The sequence below is a fragment of the Apus apus genome, chromosome 2 (genome assembly GCF_020740795.1).
Source record: "Apus apus isolate bApuApu2 chromosome 2, bApuApu2.pri.cur, whole genome shotgun sequence".
Classification (NCBI taxonomy): domain Eukaryota; kingdom Metazoa; phylum Chordata; class Aves; order Apodiformes; family Apodidae; genus Apus; species Apus apus.
The window spans coordinates 156,739,414-156,762,445 of NC_067283.1; the positions used below are offsets into that span (position 1 = coordinate 156,739,414).

The 23,032-nt window shown below is 57.0% G+C and overlaps 1 protein-coding gene across 24 annotated transcripts in view; it reads right to left on the reverse strand.

The window, feature by feature from the left end:
- The window catches only part of SCRIB (scribble planar cell polarity protein), a 110,218-nt gene that overhangs the window by 62,971 nt on the left and 24,215 nt on the right, over nt 1–23,032 (reverse strand). For 23 of the 24 annotated variants that reach the window (XR_007888679.1, XM_051611361.1, XM_051611358.1 and 20 more), the window contains exons 4-16: nt 22,785–22,874; nt 22,060–22,116; nt 15,801–15,864; nt 14,588–14,662; nt 14,356–14,500; nt 12,884–13,002; nt 11,639–11,838; nt 9,774–9,940; nt 9,092–9,216; nt 8,844–8,969; nt 7,675–7,899; nt 5,856–6,167; nt 3,854–3,916 (exon numbers count right to left, since the gene is read on the reverse strand). Coding sequence is in view for 23 of the 24 variants with exons in the window: in XM_051611361.1 (XP_051467321.1) it covers nt 3,854–3,916; nt 5,856–6,167; nt 7,675–7,899; nt 8,844–8,969; nt 9,092–9,216; nt 9,774–9,940; nt 11,639–11,838; nt 12,884–13,002; nt 14,356–14,500; nt 14,588–14,662; nt 15,801–15,864; nt 22,060–22,116; nt 22,785–22,874 (1,768 nt within the window). In the remaining variant the exon portion in view is untranslated. The remainder of the gene's footprint in view (nt 1–3,853; nt 3,917–5,855; nt 6,168–7,674; nt 7,900–8,843; nt 8,970–9,091; nt 9,217–9,773; nt 9,941–11,638; nt 11,839–12,883; nt 13,003–14,355; nt 14,501–14,587; nt 14,663–15,800; nt 15,865–22,059; nt 22,117–22,784; nt 22,875–23,032) is intronic. The other variant, XM_051611359.1, reaches the window with a different exon arrangement.

Sequence of the window (23,032 nt, forward strand, 5' to 3'; positions counted from 1 at the left end):
TGGGGAATTGTTTGGTTTCTGCCAGTAGGAGGAACCCGTGTGTCCACACACCCAAGTCTCAACACTGCTCCAGGAGTTCTCTGCTGACACAGCCAGAAAACACTCCTGAGCTGCAAACAAGGACCAGTTTTCAAAGCCATGCAAATGCTGCAGCCTCATCAATCCCTACAGGGCTATTTTAATGTCTAAGCTTTTTGTATGATCCTCTTCCTCAGCAGCAAGACCCAGGAATGTTCCACACGTCCTGTTGTCCTATTTCAAAAGCAAAAAAAACAGGTTCATAGTGGAGGATTCTGTTTGAACACTGTTCTCCCTGGTTACAAACTCGTCCATTGCTTCCTGGTCCTTCTAGCTGAGGAAGCAAAGCAGAGGGTTGTGCCCCCCTCCCTGGAGCAGAAGGAAGCCCTGCAGGTTGTCCTGCCTGTGTCTGAGGAACCACCCCAATTTGTCACTGGGTCTCTGAGGAAGCTCCAGACCAGGCACAATTTGCAGCTGACACAGGGTGGTCTGTGATGATGAACAAGCAGCAGCCACAGGGAACCTCTGCCTCCTGGGGGTGAATCCCACCCCAACTGTGCTGCAACAGCCCTGGATGCACATGGAGAGGAGATCCCAGTCCCTCCCCAGGGAGGGTCACAGCACCAGAGAGAAGAGGAAGGGCCCTTCAGCCCCAGGAAAAGGTCATAACAACACTCCTGGGCAAGAAATTAAAAGCCAGACAGATTCAAACAGAAAACATGGCATATTTTTCCTTGCTCAGTGGGAACCTGAGTCATGTAAAAAAAGGAATGACAGAAAGCAGAGGGTCATGTCTCCCTAACTCTGAGAGGACCCTGTGTGGGGAACGCCCTATCTTCTTTACCCCACATAAGACTAAACAAAAGATGCCTTTCAAGCCAGCAAAACAGGAGTGACGCCTTCACTCAAGGACAGAATGAGCAGGCCTCTTGCCCTGCGAGACAGGTGCATAGCAAAGGAACAACATAGAGGTTATGATGACTGGCAGAAGAAAAAACAATAGATTAAAACGTAAATATACATGGCCAATGGTGATTGGCTAATTCAGACAGTGGTACCTTTTGGAACAATGGTCTTTGGTCTATAAAAAAGAAGAAAGAGAAAGATCTGTGGGGTTTTCAGGACTCTGCTCGCCCTCTCTGCCTGCTTTGGACAGACCCCGCTGCAGCACCTGGACCTGCTTGGACGCCACTCCCGCGCTCGGAGGGACGGAGAAAGGGGGGCGCCGCCTGTGCTCGCCCCGCGGGGGTCGTGCCCGCTCCCTGGAACTCTGCCTGCCTGGCCCGGACCGAATCGGACCAAAGAAGCCAGCCCAGCCTGCGTCTGCCACTTGCCACGGGACCGGAGCCTTGCCCGCCAGCAGCAGGAAGGGGTCACCCCGGTCACTGGGACGCCGGCCCCCTTGCAGATCTCCAATTGAGCCTGCCAGCACTTCTGACCATCAAATGAAGGAAGGAAGGTAAATACACACACACAAACACACACACACTTTTACTTTCTTACAGGGCTCAACTCCTACCCTTTCACTCCATTGGTTTGCACCTCTCCTGAACCTTGATCTATTAGTGTGTATTATCCCTTAATAAACTGATTAATTTACAAACTAAACGTTGGTCTCAGTAACAATTTCTGAGCGTGGTGGGGGGGTACTTTAATCTACCCTCTAAGAAACGACCCCACACTCAGGGCTCATTCATAGACCTCTCCACATTGGGGGGGGGGAAGTCGCGAAAATATCCTGACAGCCGGTAGCTCTTGGTACCGGCCCGCGACACAGGCTCTTCTAAAGAACATGAAATCACCATGGGAAACAACTGGCAGATGCTTTGTCAGGGATCAGTCCCTCCCCAGGCCAAGTCTCTGCTCAAAGCCAAGCAGCCTTTAAGGCCCTGCATGTTTCCCCTGCTGTCCCTCCACCTCTCCACTGAGAAGCACGTGCTTGTCACAGCCAGGACAGATGGCAGTGCACCCCCTCAGCACCTGCAGGGTGTCCCAGCACCCACAGCACCCTCAGCCTCACAATTTGTTCTCACTGATGTTTCTGGAGGCTGAACCTTCCACGGGAGCTACAGCCCTGGCAGGAGCTCAGCACGACTGCCCGGCAGCAACTGGAGGGGTCAGCACCATCCCTGAGCTGCTGTGGGGTGACCTCAGCTCCACCACCCACCTGGTGGACCCAGGTTGGCCTTGGGAGCTGCCACGTGCCACTGCCACGTCACAGTGAGGGAACAGACCTGCAGGGACCCCAGAGGGAACTGGGGCCTCTAAGCAACCACCACAGAGAAGCTCCAGACACTTAGAATCATAGAAGCCCAGACTGGGTTGGGTGGGAGAGACCTCACAGCCCACCCAGTGCCATCTGCCATGAGCAGGGACACCTCCCAGCAGCCCAGGCTGCTCCAAGCCCCATCCAACCTGCCCTTCAACACTGCCAGGGATGGGGCAGCCACAGCTTCCCTGGGCAACCTGGGCCAGGCTCTCCCCACCCTCACAGCCCAGAATTTCTTCCTCATGCCCAACCTAAGTCTCTCCTCTTCCAGTTTTATTATATCTCACTACAAGCCCTTGTAAAAGCCCCTCCTCAGCTTTCCTGCAGGCCCCACTACCCTCAGGTGCAGGTGGAGCACAGGCAGGAGCCAAGCAAGAGGCAGGGAGACTGTCCCCTGACACAAGACTGAGGTTCCCTGGGCCACAGCACCTCCAGGAGCAAGAAACCTCTGCAAATGGAATGTGACACCCAACAGCTGGAAAGCAGGGGTTTCCCAAACAAGGGGTGCAGAAGGACCAAGAGGATCCCAAGGGAGGGGTCAGGACGCCCCTGGCTCCACTCAGTTTGCCTGAGTGACAGAGGAGCAATGCAAAACCAACACAAGAAATACTCATCTTTGTTTTCCAGTGCTCTAAAGCCAAGAGGATCAGATCTTCAGGACACATGGACAGTGGACCATGGGTGAGCCAGCTCATGACTTGCCTGAAGTGGGAAGGACTTGTCATCTCCCTCCCAGAAAGTTTTACTCCAAAACCAAGGCAGAAAACCCTCCACTTTACAGCTGAGGAGGTGGCAGAGAGCCCCAAGTACCCACTGGTTTGTGCCCCTTGCCAGGGCCCTCTGCTTCCAGCAGCTCCTTGGAAACACTGCCTGCAGGTCTCCTGACCCCAAGGAGCAACAAGCCTGCCAACATCTTGGAATAACAAATTCAGGAAGCTGATGGTGCCAGAGGATGAGCTAAGGAAGCAGGACACACAGCACCACGCCTGATCCAGGGGCTCCATGGACCCTCTGGCACCACCTGCCCCTGCCTGGCCTCCAAAGTGCTGAGGGGAGCAAAGACCTCCCAAAGACCTGAGGGGATTCTGCAGGGGAAGCTGCCTGAGATACATGGATCCTTACTCCCAGCTCACCTTTCCCATGCCATGCAGACTCCTGAGTTGGATCCTCCTCCCTGTCCCAAAGACCCTCAGCAGGCTCCTGAGGTCCGTGCTCCTCAGGGTCACCCACCCCAACTGTGCATTGATCTTCCACCTTCTCCAGCAAACAGGAACTGAATTTTCCACCTCAGTCCCCTCTGTTTTGGTGTTGTGTTTTTTTTTAACAACTCTTTCATCTCACTCCTGATCTGCAGCAGCCATTCTCACCTCAGGGATGGAGAAGTAGGGAAAGGAGGTGAAAGCAGGGGAGGAAACAATCATGGTGTGTTTGTGATCGGGCAGGTCCAGAAGCCACTTGACCCAGAGAGACCAGAGTTTCCCCTACAACAACGGGTGAGCCTGGGAAGCAAATCAAGCAGACTGAATGATTCTTTGGTAGAGAGAGAACAGTAGGAGTGGTACAGACCTCTTCCTCCTCAATGCGAGCAGGTTCAATCAGCAGATTATTGGCTTGATCAAACGACACCCCCTGTTAGGACAGGAACCAGCAAAGAGGCATGCGGATTAGTGGAGCATCAACCAAACCCACCACCACGACCACCACCACCCAACACACACACCACGCTCAGCACTCCAGGGCACCAGAGCAGACCCCTCTCACAGCACTCAGAGGGGTCCCAGTGACAGGCTCCCCCCAAGCCAGAGCCCCCGGGAAGCTCCAGCTCTGAGGCTGGATCCTGCCTGCCCTGGCGCTCCGAGGCTGTGGCCACCAAGCTCACCAGCTGAGCACTAATTAGCTGGTTTTGCCCCCTCTTGTCCCAGGTCATTGGGTGAAGGAGGAAGGATTAAACACCACAGGAGGAAAGCACAAAGAGCCATCCCAACTGTGGAACGGTGCGTCCTGCCAGACACCCTGGGATCCTGCTCCCAAATGCAGGAAAACTTAGAATTTCTCCTGAAAAACAACTGTCTTTGCAAAAAATCCAAGCCCCTCTGGCTTAAGGACTGAAGCACCTGCACACCCTGTCCTGCCTCCTTCAGTGCAGCACCTCTGCCTTGAGAACCCCCTGCACTGGGCCCCTGCTCCCCACATCCCCACCTCAGGAATGGGGAGGAATGGCAGACAAGCTAATCCAGCTGCCTGCATGGAGCAGACATCCAGCCCACGAGGAGGAAAGCTGTCACCTCCAGGCTTGCCCAGCAGCAAAGAGACCCTTCTGCCAGACACCACCAAAGCCATGGTGGGCTCAGCACCTCTGCAGACTCCACAGCCTTTGCCAGGGGGTCAGGGCAAGCTCAGTTTCAGTCCTTGACTAAAACAAGCTGTTTTGGGTGAGGGAACTTCCCAGTGGTAGGTCTTGGATGGAAGGGACTCAAAACGGCTTCACACATTCTTCCCAGCTGCAGCAACTCCTTTTCATTCTGAAGAGCTTCCCAAACAGGAAGGGAACCAGGTGCCTTGTCCCTCAGGAGCAAGGGAGGGGCTGTGTCAGCTTGGACACAGCAACCAGAGAGACAGGCTCCAAAGCCAACCTGAGTGCAGGAACCTGCCCTGAGCAGTAGGGTGGAAATGGTCCCCATAGTCTGGAGTGTCTTAACAGCAGGAACAGATTTTACTCCAGCATTTTCCACCAGTTCAGAGACTCATATCTCCCCATGGGATCTGCTGGTGTTGGGACTGTGAAGGAGGTTCAGCCACCTTCTAATCCCTGCCTCCCAAATAACCCTCCCAAAAGCACCACCCCAGCTTCAGCAGGAACTGCCCTAGGCTCAGCCAGTGTCCCTCACCAGGAGGACCTTCCTCCAGCAAGAATCCTAAAGGAACAGGGTGATTCAGCCCAGGGCCTCCTGTCCCAGCAGCACCAGAAAGGCCCAGCACAGCCTCATGGTGAGGGCAAAACTCCTGAGGACATGTTCCCCTCAATCCCAGTCATTCCCAAATTGTTAGACAGCATCTGCCCTGGGGCAGGCACGGGATGGAGCCAAGGGGACAGGGAAACTCCTGTCTGCTCTCACCACCCACCCCTCTCCAGGAAGGACTGTGGCAGAAGGACAAGTGTGAGCAGCCTGACCACCAGCCTGGGATTAGATCCATCAGGGACAAAGCTCATCCTGCTGCAAATGAGGTGCAACAACCAGCAAGCGAGGAAGAGATTGGAAAGAGTGGAAGAATCTGTGAGTGATGGGACAGAGGAACCATCCTGCAGGACACAAGACATCCCCCCCACGGGGAGGGTGCCAGGGCTGGACACAGCACAGGGATCAGACACAGGCAACGTGGCCCAGCTCTTGGACCACCACAGGACCCCAGAACAAGCTGCAGCTCTCCCACCCTCAGCACATCTCTCCTGACGTGCTGGAGCCTCTTGCCAACGTTTCCAGTGGCACCACAGTGACCTGGTTGGTGGCTCAGAGGAGCAGAAGGGAGGCCTGGCACCCTCTGACACCCCCAGCCCACCAGACCTTACCTTCACCGAGGGCTGGGCAGACAAGGCTCCGTTCTTCCTCTCCTCCTCATCCCACACCTCCTCCTGATCCTCAGGCTCTGCATTGTTATTGCAGCCCCCCAGCTCCTCTTCCTCCTTGGGGACCCCTTCGCTGCTCAGCCCCTGCAGAAGTGCCACCACAGCCTCTGGCTTGGGCAGTTTAGTTATCTTAAAGTGTTTCTTGTAGTGGGGTGTGTCCTTGCGGATCAGCCTCTGCTTCTCCACTGGGAAGGGCTGCTCCTCATCCTCATCCTCGCTCCGCATGAGTGTGTCCTCAGCAAAGTGCACTGTGGGCTACAAAGGCAAAGCCCCAGCAGGGCTGTGAACCTCAGGTGACAGCTGCACCTGGGGGCAGCACAGAAACCTGCTGTCCCCCCAGGCAGCTGCCTCTGTGCTAAAAACCCTGCAAGACACGATGAAGTTTCCCCATATTTGCCATTTTTTACCCCAGCTCCCACACCCCCACACAGCTTCTGCTGGCTCTGGGGTCTGAGGGCACTCAAACCTGTCATCCCAGTTTTCCTGCAGTCCTTCTCTGGCTCCCACATTGTCCCTCCTACTCTCCCACAGACCCAGCTCCCCCAGGCTGCCTGGATCCCTCCTTGCACTTGGCTCCCACGGCCTGGATTTTCTCCAGGAAAGCCCAAACCACCCTCAGCACACTCAGTTACCCTTTCCTCTGAAACTTTTGAGTCCTTCACAGAATCACAGAATCTCAGGGGTTGGAAAGGACCTCAAAAGATCACCCAGTCCAAGCCCCCTGCCAGAGCAGGGTCACCCAGAGCACATCACACAGGAACATGTCCAGGTGGGTTTGAATGTCTCCAGCTAAGGAGATTCCACAGCCTCTCTGGGCAGCCTGTCCCAGGGCTCTGTCACTCTCACAGGAAAGAAGTTTCTTCTGATGTTTACGTGGAACCTCCTGTGCTCCAGTTTACACCCGTTGCCCCTTGTCCTGCCACTGGACATCACTGAACAAAGCCTGGCTCTGCCCTCCTGACACTCACCCTTAACATAGTTGTAACCATGGATGAGGTCACCCCTCAATCTCCTTTTCTCCAAGCTCAAGACACCCAGCTCCCTCAGCCTTTCCTCATCAGGGAGATGTTCCACTCCCTTCAGCATCTTTCTGGCTCTGCCCTGGACTCTTTCAAGCAGTTCCCTGTCCTTCCTGAACTGAGGGGCCCAGAACTGGACACAATACTCCAGATGCAGCCTCACTAAGGCAGAAGAGAGGGGGAGGAGAACCTCTCTTGACCTACTAACCACACCCTTTCTAATGCACCCCAGGATGCCATTGGCCTTCTTGGCCACAAGGGCACATTGCTGGCTCAGGGTCATCCTCCTGCCCACCAGGACCCCCAGGTCCCTTTCTCCTACCCTGCTCTCCAGCAGCTCAGCCCCCAACCTGCGCTGGTACATGGGGTTGTTCTTCCCCAGATGCAAGACTCTGCACTTGCCCTTGTTGAATTTCATCAAGTTTCTCCCCACCCAGCTCTCCAGCCTGTCCAGGTCTCACTGGATGGCAGCACAGCCTCTGGTGTGCCAGCCACTCCTCCCAGTTTGGTGTCACCAGCAAACTTGCTGAGGGCACACTCTGCTCCCTCATCCAGGTCCTTGATGAAAACACTGAACAGCACCAGTCCCAGTACTGACCCCTGAGGGACCCCACTAGTCACAGACCTCCAAGTAGATTTTGTCCCATTGACCACAACTCTCTGACTTCTTCCTTTCAACCAGCTCACAACCCACCTCACTACCCGACGTTCTCATGGCCCTGCTGCAGTTCCTGGAGTCCTACCTCATTGTATTCCACTTCCACATCCTCCTCCTCACGGTCGGCAGCTTCCTTATGCTCCTCTTCAGCCCTGGGCTTTGGCTCCTTCTCCAGCTGCTGCAGCTCAGGCCCCTGCCCGTTGGGGCAGCCCCTCTCCCTGTCCTGCTCCCCCCGGGGCTCTGCAGAGGTGGTGCTGGTGGAGAGGTGGGAGTCCTCGCTGCGGTTGGACGTCCCGCTCAGCCTCTTCTCCTGGGGAGACGGTTGTGGAAGTCAGGATGGAACCCGAGGCCCAGCTGGAGCCTGACAGGGCCGAGCTGGGACGTGCTCCATCACCACCAGACACTGCTCTGTCTGGCTGCATCTCACCCCATCTCTCCAGGCACTTATTCTCAGCACCATCCCTGGGCAGCAAGAAGCCTCCTTTGAGCACTCAGTTCCCATCATTCTTTACTGGAAACATCAGAGACTTCTTTTCTTCTCCCCATCTTATCACAAGAGTGGTACCAACGCACCCATTCCCCTTGTGCCTGCTCTGTCTCCTGGTTGCTCCATCTCAGTGGCTCCATCTCAGAGCACCAGGCAGATCCCAGACACTCCAACCTCAGACCCTTCCAGTCCTTCCAAAAGTAAGTTCCTTCTGCCCAGCTTAACACACTGCCTCCCCATTCACAGAGTCATCAGGGCTGGCAGGGAGCTCTGGAGATCACCCCTGGCAGCCCCCAGAGCAGGGTCACCCCCAGCAGGGCCCACAGGAACCTCCAGAGGGGCTGGGGTGTCTCCAGAGAAGGAGCCTCCTCAGCCTCTCTGGGCAGCCTGGCCCAGGGCTCTGCCACCCTCACAGGCAACAAGTTCCTCCTCATGGGGAGCTTGACCCTCCTGTGCTCCAGCTTGTGCCCGTGGCCCCTTGTCCTGTCCCTGGGCAGCCCTGAGCAGAGTCTGGTCCCCCCTGCTGACCCCCTGCAGATACTGCTCAGCCTTGAGGAGACCCCCCCTCAGGCTCCTCCTCTCCAGCTGAACAGCCCCAGCTCCCTCAGCCTTTCCTCCCAGGCAGATGCTCCAGCCCCTCAGCATCTTGGGGGCCCTGCCCTGGACTCTCTCCAGCAGCTCCTTGGCCTTCATCCCCTGGGGAGCTCTACCCACCCAGGACAGGTCCTTCCATGCCCCACGCCCTCCCCAGGGGCCCCAGCACTCACCTCAGAGCGGGGGGAGCTCGGGTCGGTGTCGGGCTTTGCCGCGAGGGCTTCGTTGCGCCGAACTTCAATCACTTTCTTCATCACCTTCAGCTCGCTGGGGTGGGGGGTTGCCCGGCGCTGCAGGCCCTGCAGCGTTGGAAGGGACCTTAAAGCCCATCCAGTCCCACCCCACCACGGGCAGGGACACCTCCCAGCAGCCCAGGGTGCTCCAAGCCCCATCCAACCTGGCCTGGAGCACCTTTGCTTACCCGCCTCTCCCCTCCAGACTCCTCTTCATCATCTATTTTGGGTTCATCCAGGAACTGAATCACACTGACCCTGTTTAAGTTGGTGTCTGTCCAGCTCTCATCCACGCTGTTCTGCAAAAGGTTCTCTGGGGAGAGAAGAGGCAGAAGACACCGGGAGATACTTTCTGAAAGAGGAGGGTTGTAGGCTTGGATGAAAGACAAGATCTCAACCCATGAGGGCACTTCTGGTGTATCTGCCCACAGCATCAAACCACAGAGGCACTGAGGACACAGGATGTGGCCTCCAGGTCTTGTCACCCCTTGTACATCTCCCACCAGATCTTTAGTAGCCTCTACCACAGGACCTGAAAGGTTCAGCTCCAGTACTCCTTGCCCAAGAGCTGAGGAAACAGGTTGGACTGAGGCACTAACCAGAAGTACTAACACCAAGAACATCACGATGACAGGAAGCAAACCTGACAGACAATTAACTACTTGGCCAATAGATCACAGCAGAAGACCTGGGGACTAAGCTGCAGCCTCTTTGCCACCTGGCAGAAAAGCAGTTTCTCAGTCTCAACAAACTCTGCCTTGGAAAGATGCCACCAGGTGTGGAGGAGCCCAGGTCTGCCACAGGTACCAGGGGGATGAGGGACAGGAGCACCAGGCACCTCCAGGCAGTGCTCACAGGACAGGCTCTTACCTAAGCTGGGGGAGGGCTGCTGGGGAAGCAGGTAACAGGTGAGGACTTTTTCTCCTGTCTTTTCATCGTCCTCTGTTTGGAATTTCAGCATGGGCTGGGACTGATTTTCTGCCAGCCACAGGGCCTTCAGGTTCAGGTTTGTCAGAGCAAACGGCAAGTTCTGCAGCCTGCCAAAGAAAAGAAGAAACTGGTGGCTAAAAGTCATGAAGGAACGTGAACTCAGCTCCAGAATGTCTCAGCTGCACTGGAGCTGCTGCAGGACCCCTCACTCCCACACACACCAAGGAAGCTGCTTCCTGCTGCCTGAGGCTCTGCCCCAGGCCCAGCCTGGACTCCAGCAACCCACCCTGACCAGTTTATAGCAGGGGACAACTCCCACCAGCAACATGGAAATAAATGGTGAACTCTGAGGAGGGGTTTGGAGACAGAGGAATGATGCTTCCATGGAGCAGCACACAAGAGTGTCCCAAACAGGAGCTCTGGTCCAGCTTCCAACTGCCCCCAAGACACCAGCCTGAGCTAACAGGACTGCAGAGTCCCCAGAGCAGTCCCAGGGTTGCACTGAGGGGTTCTGCACATCCCAGAGGGCACCAGGGCCCTGAGGACTGATGGCACACAACGACAAGACCCAGAGGAAGGCAGGGAAGCAGGGATTTCCCCTGGTCTGTGTTTCCCAGGAGGCAAAATGCTCCCACACTTAGCTAGAATGGTTTGGGTTGGAAGGGGCCTTAAAGATCCTCAGGTTCCAACCCCCCTGCATGGGCAGGGACACCTCCCAGCAGCCCAGGCTGCACAAGCCTCATCCAGCCTGGCCATGAACACCTCCAGGGATGGGGCAGCCACAACCTCCCTGGGCAACCTATCCCAGTGCCTTCCTGCCCTCATGGTGAAGAATTTCTGTCTGATGTCTGACCTGAACCTCCCCTCTTTCGGGTTAAAACCATCACCCCTTGTCCTGTCACTGCCCTCTCTGGTGAAAAGCCCCTCCCCAGCTTCTGCATCAGTTCTACCCCAACCTCAGCTGCAGATACAACTGGCAGGACTCCATGAACTTGCTCTGATTTTACTGGTGTAGAAATGATTGGGAATGTAACCACAGCCACCTAAAAACAGCCCATTTTTTCTGTTTCAAGAAGCTTAACAGGACAGGGGAGGTTCAGACGGGGTATTAGGAAAAATGTCCTCCCTGAAAGGCTTGTCAGGCATTGGAACAAGCTGCCTGGGGAAGTCCTGGAGTCACCAACCCTGGAGGTGCTTTAAAGTCATGCAGATGTGACATTAACAACATGGCTTAGTGGCAGGCCTGGTAGTGTTGGGTTAATGGTTGGACTTGATGATCTTAAGGGTTTTTTCCATCTAAAATGATTCTATGATTCTGTGTATTCAAGTAACACAGAGAAGGGCTGAACAGGCAAAGCCTGAGAGAGACATCTCCTCTTTCCAGAGCCCTTTGGGGCCTTCAGGAGAGCTGGGGAGGGACCTTGGATGAGGGCATGTAGGAGGAAGACAAGGGGCAATGGATTAAAATTGTGAGAGATTTAGGTTGGACATTGGGAGGAAATTCTGGGCTGTGAGGGTGGGGAGAGCCTGGCCCAGGCTGCCCAGGGAAGCTGTGGCTGCCCCATCCCTGGCAGTGCTGAAGGGCAGGTTGGATGGGGCTTGGAGCAGCCAGGGCTGGTGGGGGTTGGATCTACATGAGCTTTAAGGTCCCTCCAAGCCAGACCATTCCATGATCCTCAGCAACCCTGGGCTTCTCCAAACCACCATTCCCGGGATCAGCGCAGATCCAGCGTCTCCCAGAGCAACCCATGGGCCCAGCCCAGGCTGCTCCATCCCCGCAGCCTCCCTCGGCAGGTGCTGCTGACCTGTTCCCAGCCACATCCAGCACGTGGAGCTCGGTGGTGCTGGCCAGCTCGGGGGGCAGCAGGGCCAGGCGGTTGTCGCGCAGGGACAGCACGTTCAGGTTGGTGCAGCCCCCGATCTCGGCCGGCAGCGCCGTCAGACGGTTCCGGTCCACGTTCAGGTTGGTCAGCTTGGCCAGCTTCCCCAGGGACTTGGGCAGGGCCTAGGGAGAAGGGGAGGCACTGGGTGCAAAAGGCAACAGCAGCAGAGGAAGGGTGTGCAAGGAGAAGGTACCAAGCCCTTCACCTGGAGACAAAAGCTCCTCCTATCTGAGCAGACACGGTCTCTGTGCTGCTCCCACGGCAGCTCTGGGAGACGTTTCCCTCCTTACACACCAGCTCTTCCCCACAGCTCACTCCCAACAACACTGGTCAAGGTTCTTCTCCTGTTCCTCTCTCTGTTCCCAATATTTGTGTTTTAACAACCAAATCATGAGCGGTTTGGAGCAGGGTCATTTGAAATGTCACTGCTCCACGGCCCCTCAGCAAATGCAGCTTCTGATGTGGTGCTTAGAGGCCAAGGAGCTGCTGGAGAGAGTCCAGGGCAGGGCCCCCAAGATGCTGAGGGGCTGGAGCATCTGCCTGGGAGGAAAGGCTGAGGGAGCTGGGGCTGTTCAGCTGGAGAGGAGGAGCCTGAGGGGGGGTCTCCTCAAGGCTGAGCAGTATCTGCAGGGGGTCAGCAGGGGGGACCAGACTCTGCTCAGGGCTGCCCAGGGACAGGACAAGGGGCCACGGGCACAAGCTGGAGCACAGGAGGGTCAAGCTCCCCATGAGGAGGAACTTGTTGCCTGTGAGGGTGGCAGAGCCCTGGGCCAGGCTGCCCAGAGAGGCTGAGGAGGCTCCTTCTCTGGAGACACCCCAGCCCCTCTGGAGGTTCCTGTGGGCCCTGCTGGGGGTGACCCTGCTCTGGGGGCTGCCAGGGGTGATCTCCAGAGCTCCCTGCCAGCCCTTATGATTCTATGACTCCTGCTCCCATCAGATGGGGTGGCCTCCAGGGCTGGCTATCTTAGAGCCAGCATCCCAGCTATCCTAGAGAAAAAAACACCACTTTCCACCAGGGTCTTCTCCAAAGCCCGTGAGCTGGTGAAACTGTGCATGAGAGCAGAGAGCTGGAGCACACTCAGGAATCCATCCAGAAGATGGGAGAAGGTCCCTGGCACACGGCTCAAGCAGAGGGCCCAGGAGAGGCAGGGGCTGCTGGTTACTCACTGTCAACATATTCTCTGTCAGGATGAGCTCAGACAGATTTTCACAGTCCCCAATGGCCTCTGTCACCTCTGTCAGTCGGTTCTGGTCCACCTTGAGGATGGAGAGCTGCTTCAGCTGACCTGGCCAGGGCAACAAGTGAGGTGTGAGCTCAGCCAGAGATAACAATGCTCCTCTGCCCCAAACCCTCCCAGAAGGGCTCACCTGCCCGCTCAACACAGGCTCTCCTGCTCTCCCCACCTGCCTTGCTCACAGGTTTCACTCCTGCACGAGGCAGGTCAAGGACCTGATCTCCTCCTGGAGGGTTCTGCTCACCAGTATCACCTGCAGCTTCTGCATTCAACTGGCTCTGTGTCCCCAGCCCCAACAGCTCATTACACACAGTCTGGCCTGAAGGCCCTGGGCAGGGAGCCCAGCCCAGGCAAAAAACTGTCTGGTGACCAAGGCCCAAAGAGCTGTGGGGAGTGGAATGAAATCCAGTGGGTGGCTGGTCACTAGTGGTGTCCCCAGGGCTCAGTTCTTTTTAATGTCTTCATCCATGATCAGGACGAGGGGACTGAGTGCCCCCTCAGGCAGTCTGCAGCTGGCACCAAGCTGGGAGGGAGTGTCCATCTGCCTGAGGGTAGGAAGGGACCTGGACAGGCTGGAACCCTGGTTTGAGGTCAATCTAAGGAAGTTCAATAAGGCCGAGTGCCAGGTCCTGCCCTTGGGTCACACCAACCCCCCCCCAGCACTCCAGGCTTGGGGAAGAGCAGCTGGGAAGTGCCCGGGGGAGAAGGACCTGGGGGTGATGGTCAGCAGGGTCTGGAGAGGAGCCAGTGTGTGCCCAGCTTGGCCACCAGCATCCTGGCTTGTGTCAGCACTGGGGTGGCCAGCAGGAGCAGGGCAGGGATCATCCCCCTGTGCTGGGCACTGGGGACTCCTCAAATCCTGGGGTCAGGTTTGGGTGAGGAAAGGGACATGGAGGGGCTGGAGCGTGTCCAGGGAAGGGCCCCGGAGCTGGGGAAGGGGCTGGAGCAGAAGGAGAAGGGGCTGGAGAACTTGTGAGGAGCAGCTGAGGGAGCTGGGGGTGTCCAGCCTGGAGCAAAGGAGGCTGAGGGGAGACCTGCTGGCTCTGCAGCTGCCTGAGAGGAGGTTGGAGCCAGGGGGGTCGGGCTCTGCTCCCCAGGAACAAGCCCTGGGACAAGAGGGAACGGCCTCAAGTTGTGCCAGGGGAGGCTGAGGTTGGATCTGGGGAACAATTCCTTCCTGGCAAGGGTTGTCAGGCCCTGGCCCAGGCTGCCCAGGGCAGGGGGGAGTCCCCATCCCTGGAGGGGTTTCCAAGCCCTGGAGATGGTGCTGAGGGACATGGGGCAGGGGTGGCCTTGGCAGGGCTGGGGGAACGGGTGGGACTGGAGGATCCTGAAGGGCTTTTCCAACCCAAAGGGTTCCCAGATTCTACGACTCCTGCCCCCTCCCCATCCCACCACACTCACCAATCCCCTCTGGGATGCATTCCAGCAGGTTCTGTGACAGCAGCAGGTCAGTCAGTGCTATGAGCCCACTGACCTCGTTGGGCAGCTGCTCCAGCTTGTTCTCCGACACGTCCAGACAGACCAAGCGGCGGAGGTTGCCCAGCTCCTGGGAGCAGAAAAGAGACACCAGGGCTCAAGGGAGCAGCTGGGCAGGGTGGGAGGTGGTGGGGCCAGGGGCTGAGCAGGTACTCACTGGAGGCAGGGCCGAGAGCTGGTTCCGGTCCAGCCAGAGCTCACGCAGGTTCGGGAGCGCTCCCAGGGTGTCTGGCTGCAACAGAGCAGGACAGGGAAGGCATCAGTCCCTTCCATGGGCAAGGAGCTGCTCTAGGATGCCACAAAGCACCCCACACCTCTGCCAAGCCACACTGCTGCTGCCTTCACACCTCCTAGGACCCTTCACCACCTGGTTTGTGAAGGTCACGTCCTGCTGTGCCACAACACACCTGGAAATGCCTGGGAGGGCAGCGTGGCTGCAGGAGGTCCCGATGGGGAACGTGGCAGACAAGAGCCAGGACTGCCTGGAAGCAGGAAGGCAGGAGCTAAACGGAGCTTTGGGAAGTCTGGCCTTGTGGAAGAAGTGAGTCTTTCTCCTCCTTCCTCCTCTGAGACATGAGAGCAGTTACAGGGGCCAACTCAACGTGACAGAGCAGCAGCACCAGGTGAGCACCTGGGCTTGGGGCTGAGGCCCCAGGAGGGCAGCTCCTTGGTCACACAGCTGCTCTCCCCAGGGAGCTGCACAAGCTCCTCTGCCTCCCAGCTTAGGTGGGTTCTGCCAGAAATCATCCCAGGACGTTCAGAGCAGGATGCAGGAACAGTTTAATCCAGGGCTGCAAGATTGAAGGACATCACTGCGTGTCCCCGGGTGTCAGGACAAGCTGAATGCTGAGGGTGTGCTCTCCCAGCAGTCTCACCCACAGCCCCCCGTGGGCACCCCAGGGCAGGGGGGTCCATGCCAGGCTGACCTCACTGCCAGGAACACCAGGGAATGGTCCTGCACTTTGCAGTAACTGAACCAGAAGGAGGGAGGCAGAAAGCTGGCCCAGCAGGAGAGGACAACAAAGCTGGGAGGGGAGCAGCACGGCAGGGAAAGGAAGTGCCAGAGAGTCTCACTGGAAAGGGAAGATCCTCAGGCAGCCACTTGCAAGGACCTCCCTCCCAGAGCACAAGGGCTTGGAGAGGGCAGAGCAAGCTGTGCATCAGGACAGCAGGCAGCAAGACACAGGGGCCAAGATGTGAAGAGAAGGTTGTGCTGGGAACCATGCCCTGGGCAGAGCAGAACCTCCCCAGCAACCCCCAGGCCTGTTCCTCTGCATTTCAGGTGAAAACCCACTCGTTCCCACTGAGGTCCAGGGTTCTGCTCCAACCACCCACCCATATTTGCCCCCCCCCCACCACCCCTCACCTACCAGTACTTCCAGGTCATTGCCACCAAGATCCAACTGTTCTAACTTGACAAGGAAGGAGAGTGAACTGCGAGATCCAGGGAGCAGAGAGAGGAGGAGGGGAAAGAAAGAAGGAACGGAGGGTTAGCATCTGGGACACACATCTCACAAATTGCAGAACTGGCTCCTAAACCACGTGGGGCAATCCTGACCTCTTCCACAGTCCCTCTGAGCTGAGCAGTTCAGGGACTTGGAGCCCTTCCCCAGCCAGACCCCAGCAGGGAGTTGGGCTCAGCAGCCCCACAGTGGCCCCTTCCCCCTGGCACCCACTTGCCTTCTCCCCCTCCCACCCTAACAAATTCTTGGATCAAAAATGTGACAAGGGACAAGCCACCCCTGGCCACTGCTGCCCATTTCTGCAGCAAGGATGGAGGACAGCAGCCAGCAGAGGACAACACGGATGGCAAGGGGAGCGCAGCTGCAGGGAGAGGCAGGAAGGACAAACTCCACAGCCTCAGTTTCCCCAGAGGGGAGGCTCATGCTGCTTGAGAGAAAGGGAGGGACAACAGTGGCACGATGGCTCAGAGAGGTCAGGACGTACAAGACAAGAAGCTCATGAGGCAAGATACTGTGAGAAGCCTGCAGGGGACACCGAGCCTGCCAGCAGGGGTGGCCCAAGGACCTGCCCTGAGCACCCAGACACCTCACCAGACAAGGCTGGACTCTGCAGCCCCACAGAACCAGGATCAAGTTCTTCTGGCACTGCCCAGGTGTTCTGAGTCCTCAGCTCTCAGTCCTGCACCATCAACTCTCCCTTCCCCAAACAGGGGTGGTTGTCTCCTGCTTTACACCAGGGCAGAACTGACACCTCAGTCCTGCCCACTTCCCTGGTACAGTCTGCAGTTCAGAGGATCATGGAATGGTTTGGGTTGGAGGGCCTCAAAGCCCACCCAGGGCCACCCCTGCATGGGCAGGGACACCTCCCAGCAGCCCAGGCTGCTCCAAGCCCCATCCAACCTGCCCTTCAACACTGCCAGGGATGGGGCAGCCACAGCTTCCCTGGGCAACCTGGGCCAGGCTCTCCCCACCCTCACAGCCCAGAATTTCTCCCTCACATCTCAGCTCCAGCTCCCTCTGCCAGCTGGAAACCCTTCCCCCTGCTCCCATCCCTCCCTGCCCTTGTCCCAAGCCCCTCCCCAGCTTTCCTGGAGCCCCTTCAGGCCCTGGAAGGTGCTCTCAGCTCTCCCTGGAGCCTTCTCTTCTCCAGGCTGAACACCCCAACTCTCCCAGCCTGGCTCCAGAGCAGAGCTGCTCCAGCCCTCCCAGCATCTCCGGGGCCTCCTCTGGCCTCTCCAACAGCTCCGTGTCCTTCCTGTGCTGGGGACCCCAGCCTGGCCCCAGCCCTGCAGGGGGTCTCAGCAGAGGGGACAATCCCCTCCTGGCCCTGCTGGTCACCTGCTGGGGATGCAGCCCAGGACCTTTTTACTCCTTCCATCAGGAGTTGTCCCAGGACAGAAATGACTCTCTTTCTCTGGAAATGGAGCTCTGCATCTCAACGCCATCCAGAGTCAGGCAGCTGGGGGCTGCAGCTCTGTAAGGAAGCACTAGGAAGGATCTGTCTGTCTGTCTTGCTCAGAGCAGGCTGAAAAAACACTTGTGCTGCCCAGGAGAAGCACGTTCTCACCTCATGCAGTGGTGGATTTTGAGATATGACATTAACTCAAGGAAGGGTTTATCAACAGGGTCATCAGAAGGATTCTGTTGCACACAGTCTCTCATGGTGACTCTACGTTTGCTCTTTGCCTCCCTGAAGGCTTCACACCTTCACAGGTGCAATTCCCAAACCAGGGAGAAGCAAGCTGTGGAATCCAGGCTGACACACAAGGGCTTGCCAAGTGCCTCACTACAGATCACCCCCCACCAGCCAGGGAGTCACAGAACCTCAGGTTGGAAGGGATCATCTCCTCCAACCTTTCCTGGCAAAAGCACAGTCTAGACAAGATGGGCCAGGCCCTGCCCAGCTGAATCTGAGGAGTGTTCAATGCTGGGGAACCCACCACTTCCCTGGGAGATCATCCCAATGGCAGGTTCTTCTTTTAAAATATTTTCCTCTTGAGTACAAAGCAGAACCTCCTCTGGACTAACTTGTACCCATCACCCCTTGTCTTTTCCATGTGACTCCTTGTGAAAAGGGAGTCCCCATCCCTGTTCCCACCCTTTCCATACTAGAATGTGGGATCAGATACATGGTGTATTCCACAAGAATCCCTCAAGAAGATGCTGGGAGGAGTGATGATCACCTCCACCAGACCAACTGTTCCAGAACTCAGCCAACAGCAGAAGACAAACCAATGAAATTACATGTTGACAAGTCAAGGTCCTGGCAAGCTGGACCTTCTAAGCAGCTCAACAACTAAACTCCAAAGGACACCCACACCTCACTCATCCACAGGGTTGAAACCCATCGACCCCCTGGGTTCAGTGACCTGGAAAACTGGAAACATCATCCACTTCCATGGCATTCTGCTCTTTGGGAAGATCACTCTATAGATTCCACAGAACCATTGGAGTTGACAGGGATCCAGAGACCACCCAGTCCAACCCCCTGCTCCAGCAGGACCCCCTGCAGCACATTCCCCAGGGCTGCATCCAGGGCTTGGGATGTCTCCAGAGGAGGGGACTCCTCACCTCCCTGGGCAGCCTCTCCCAGGGCTCTGCCACCCTCACCACAGAGAAGTTTCTCCCCATCTTCCAGGGGCACTTCCCATGCTCCAGGTGTGCCCGTTGCCCCTGGTCCTGTCCCTGGGCACTGCTGAGCAGGGTCTGGCTCCAGCCTCCTGCACCCACCTCAGATACTCCCAGGCATTAACAAGGTCCCCCCTCAGCCTTCTCCTCCCCAGGCTGATCAGCCCCAGCTCCCTCAGCCTCTCCTCACCAGGGAGATGCTCCAGCCCCCCAGTCATCTTTGCTGCCCTCCCTGGACTCTCTCCAGCAGTTCCCTGTCTCTCCTGAACTGGGGAGCCCAGAACTGGTCCCAGCTCTCCAGATGTGGCCTCACCAGGGCAGAGCAGAGGGGCAGGAGAACCTCCCTGACCTGCTGCCCACACTCTTCCTCATGCACCCCAGGATTCCATTGGGGTCCCACCAGGGCACTTTCCTGGCTCATGGATCACTGACTATCTCCCAGGACCCCAGCTCCTGCTGCCCAGAGCTGCTCTCCAGCAGCTGCCCCCACCCTGTGCTGCCCCAGGGGTTGTTCCTCCCCAGCTGCAGGACCCTGCCCTTGCCCTGGGGGAACCTCAGCAGGTTCCTCTCTCCCAGCTCCCCAGCCTGCCCAGCTCTGGGTGGCAGCTCAGCCCCCTGGGGAGTCACCACCCCCCCAGTTTGGTGCCACCTGCAGCCCTGCTGAGGTCACACTCTGTCCCCTCCTCCAGGTCACTGATGAGGATGTTGAACAAGACCAGACCAAGTACTGACCCCTGGGGACACCCCTGGTTACAGGCCCCAACTCGACCCTGCTCCCTTGATCACAGCCCTCTGAGCTCTGTCCCACACCAGCTCCACCCACCTCCCTGCCCACCCATCCAGCCCTCACTGCCTCAGTTTCCCAAGGAGGATGCTGTGGGACACAGAGGCCTTGCTGCACTCAAGGTAGGTGACATCTGCTGCTCTCCCCTCATCCAGCCAACCAGCTGTGTCCCCACAGAAGGCTGGCAGATTGGTCAAGCACGATCTAGCCTTGGTAAATCCATACTGACCACTCCCAATAACTTCCTGTTCTTCAACATACTTAGAGATGACATTCAGAAGGAGTCACTCCATCCCCTTCCCAGGGACAGAGGGGAGACTAACCTGCCTGTGGTTCCCTGGGTCCCTTTTTGAAGACTGGAGTGACACTGGCCTTCTCCAGTCCTCAGGAGCCTCTCCTGTTCTCCAAGACCTTCTAGAAATGATGGAGGGTGACCCAGCAATAACATCTGCCAGCTCTCTCAGCACTCGTGGGTGCATCCCATCAGGGCCCACGGATTTATGGATGTCCAGTTTGGCCAGTTTTCCAACTGGAGCTTCAGACCTGGGCAGAGTACCTGACAGCACCACTGAAGTGTCTTTGGCCGTTGATTTCCAGCTCGTATTTGACTGACAGACCTGATGCAAATTGCCTTGGCTTTCAAGACCCTCCTTCTACTTTTGGAAGTCATACACAAGTAGACACTGGGGAAAAACGAAGGGAAGCTGGAATTGCTCTGCAGAAGGAGTATCAAGCCTGGACTTCTCTTCCAGAGAAACCTCCCAAACTGAGAGCATGCTCCAAGTATCTTGCTGGATGGCAGACAGATCCAACAGAGGGAAACGATGGAGCACTGGGCAAGACAGAGCTCCCCAGAAACCACAGGGGTTTGGGGACAGACTGAATTCTCACACTCCAGATACTTGCTGGTTCCCAGGTGATGAAAAGCCATTGGGACCACTCTTCTCTGCAGTGTGAAAGCCCAACTTTGGCTGCACCTCTTCATGTACGTGGTGTGTCACAGTGGGGGCACCTGTCTGTGTGAACACAGAGAACACATGGAGCAGGGAGCAGTGGGCCCAGCACCTGGACCCAAACACCTCCTGCCTGTTCCCAGCCTGGCAGGAGGAGCTTTGGCTCTCATGTTCTCCCTCGTGGCCACATCCCACGTGGGACCATCTCAGCTGGTCTCTTAAAGCCACCTTTCCATGGCAGGGTGTTAATGCTGCCCATGTCTGTGCTGAAAAGCTCCAGTGCCTTTGGCACCAGAGATGACAGTGACAATCTGAGCTCCTGCCATCCCCAGCCATGAAGCTGACCAGTGCAGACCCTTCCAGGTCCTCTTTGGAAGTGCCTTGTCCTCTGGGCCAAAGCTGACACATGAATTCTACAAGCAGACACAGCTGATGTCACACGAAGCCTGTACCTGCAGGTCCCAGAGGAAAACACCCACTGGGAGAGCTCCTGAGTCAGAGCAACATCTGGCAGTGAGGGAGCCGTGGCCATCACAGAAGAAGCAAGACCCTGACTGCTTGGAGTCCCAAAGCCTTGCCAGGCCACTGGATCATCAGGTGCCTCCTTTGCTCTCTTCTTTAAACCAAGCAGAGGAGCTAGGGGGGAAGCACAGGCAGCCAAACGAGCACTTGCCATGAGCACTAAGAGGCTGCTGAGGGAAGGTGAGAAGAGCTGCATGCTTCACACCTTCACTGAGGAGCTTGTGTGGCCCCAAAAGACACTGCTACTCACAAAGAAGTCAGGTAGGATCCCTTCCAACTCAAGGAAGACTGAGGGACTCATCACTGGGAGGGGTAAGCAGGCAGAAAACAAGCTGGCAGAGACCAGGCAGGTGAGAAACCTCAACAAACAACACTCCTGGGCTCCAAATCAGAGCTCAATGTATAGAGTCATTGGTTCCCCACACCCCAACCACCTGACAGCAGCAGCTGTACCAACCAGCTCCTCCAGGAACTCACCTCTGGCCCTGACTCTCTGCACCACTCAACAAGACTTCCCTCTTCTCCCTCCCTGGCTTATCTCAACTGCTGTGGGAAAGCCCCTTATCCCACCCAATCCCACAGGCTGCTCCACCACCACAACCAGAAGGGAAACTCAAGAAAGCAGAGATGTCAGAAGCCAAGTATATCTTGAGCTGCATTCTGCTGCTCTTCAGATGATGAACTTCCCTGGGTACAGAGTTCTCCCTGTACCCACATCAGGCCATTTTTCTCTTTTTTTTTTTTTTTCCCCCAAAAGATTCCATCACCTGCTCCACCTCTCCAGGAAAAATGTTCTCCTCATTTCCAGCAGCTTCACTGTGGAGCTCTGTCTATTCCAAAACAATCCTGACACAGAGGCTGAGCACAGACTCTGAGCATCCCTCCCTGCTCTCAAGCCCTGCACCATCCTTGTCCCACCTCACCCAGCAAGATCATAGGATCATGGAGTGGGCTGGGTTGGAAAAGACCTCAAAGCCCACCCAGTGCCAGCCCTGCATGGGCAGGGACACCTCCCAGCAGCCCAGGCTGCTCCAAGCCCCATCCAACCTGCCCTTCAACACTGCCAGGGATGGGGCAGCCACAGCTTCCCTGGGCAACCTGGGCCAGGCTCTCCCCACCCTCACAGCCCAGAATTTCCTCCTCAAGTCCAACCTGCATCTCCCCTCTTATGCAAAGCCTTGAGCCCACCCAAGTCTGCACTACAGAAACAGCAAGTCCCTGAGGAACCAGTAGAACCCAGCAGGCAGGAGACTCCTGAAGCCACCAGGCAGACACTCACGTGGGGAGAGTCTTCAGCAGGTTTTCACGTAGCTCCAAAGTCACCAGGTTTGCCAAACTGCAAGAGAAAAGGGAGGGGGAAAGCCAGGGTCACTGGACAGGGCTCCAGAGGTACAAGGAGATGTTTGTGTCCCCTCCCTTGGGACCACCCCTCGTGGCCTGCACACAGGGATGGAGGGGACAGAGAAAGACTAAAAACAAAGAGGATCTTCAGTGACTTGTGAGGAAGGTGGCTGCTTGTTGCAGAGTCATGGGGAAACAAACCCTGTGCCCAAGGCCAGGGCAAGGGCAGGTGGGTCACACTCAGCACCATCTGCCCCACAGAGACAGAACCCCTCAGGTGCAGAGAGCCCAATCCCATGGGAAGGGCACCCACGGGCTCTGCCTCGGCCACCTGCCAGCAGGACAAACCCCTTCAACAGACCCCACTGGTCTGGAAAGGGACAAATGGGAATTACAGGAAGGCAGAGGGCTGGGGAACCTGGATGTACTTCTTGGCCGTGCCACTGGCCATGGAGGAGGAGCAGACAAGACCAGGAAAAGGCACTTGTTAAAAGGCTGGCTTTTCACAGCCACAATGCCCAGAGGTGCTCGGGCAGCACAGGGGCAAGCTGTAATGGGGTGTCATGCTGCCCCCCTCCACGTCCTGCTATGGCCCCACCCCAGCAGCACAAGTGTCCCCACCCCTGCCCACCTGCCCCTGGTGAGGAACTGGGCCATACTCACTTCCCAATGTCGTTGGGGAGGCTCTGCAAGGACACATCATTCAAGGCCAAATGGCCCAGGCTGCGGAGCTGCGTGAAGCCCTCTGGAAGCCTGTGGAAGCAGGACAGAACACACCCCCATTCACTCTGTGCACGAAACAAGCCCTAAAGCCCTCACTTAAATCCCCAAAAGCCAGTCCTGTCCCAGTTGGTATCAATCTGTGGAAAGGAGGAGCTCAGGAACCGAGTCTCACCCTGGCTCCTGCTCCA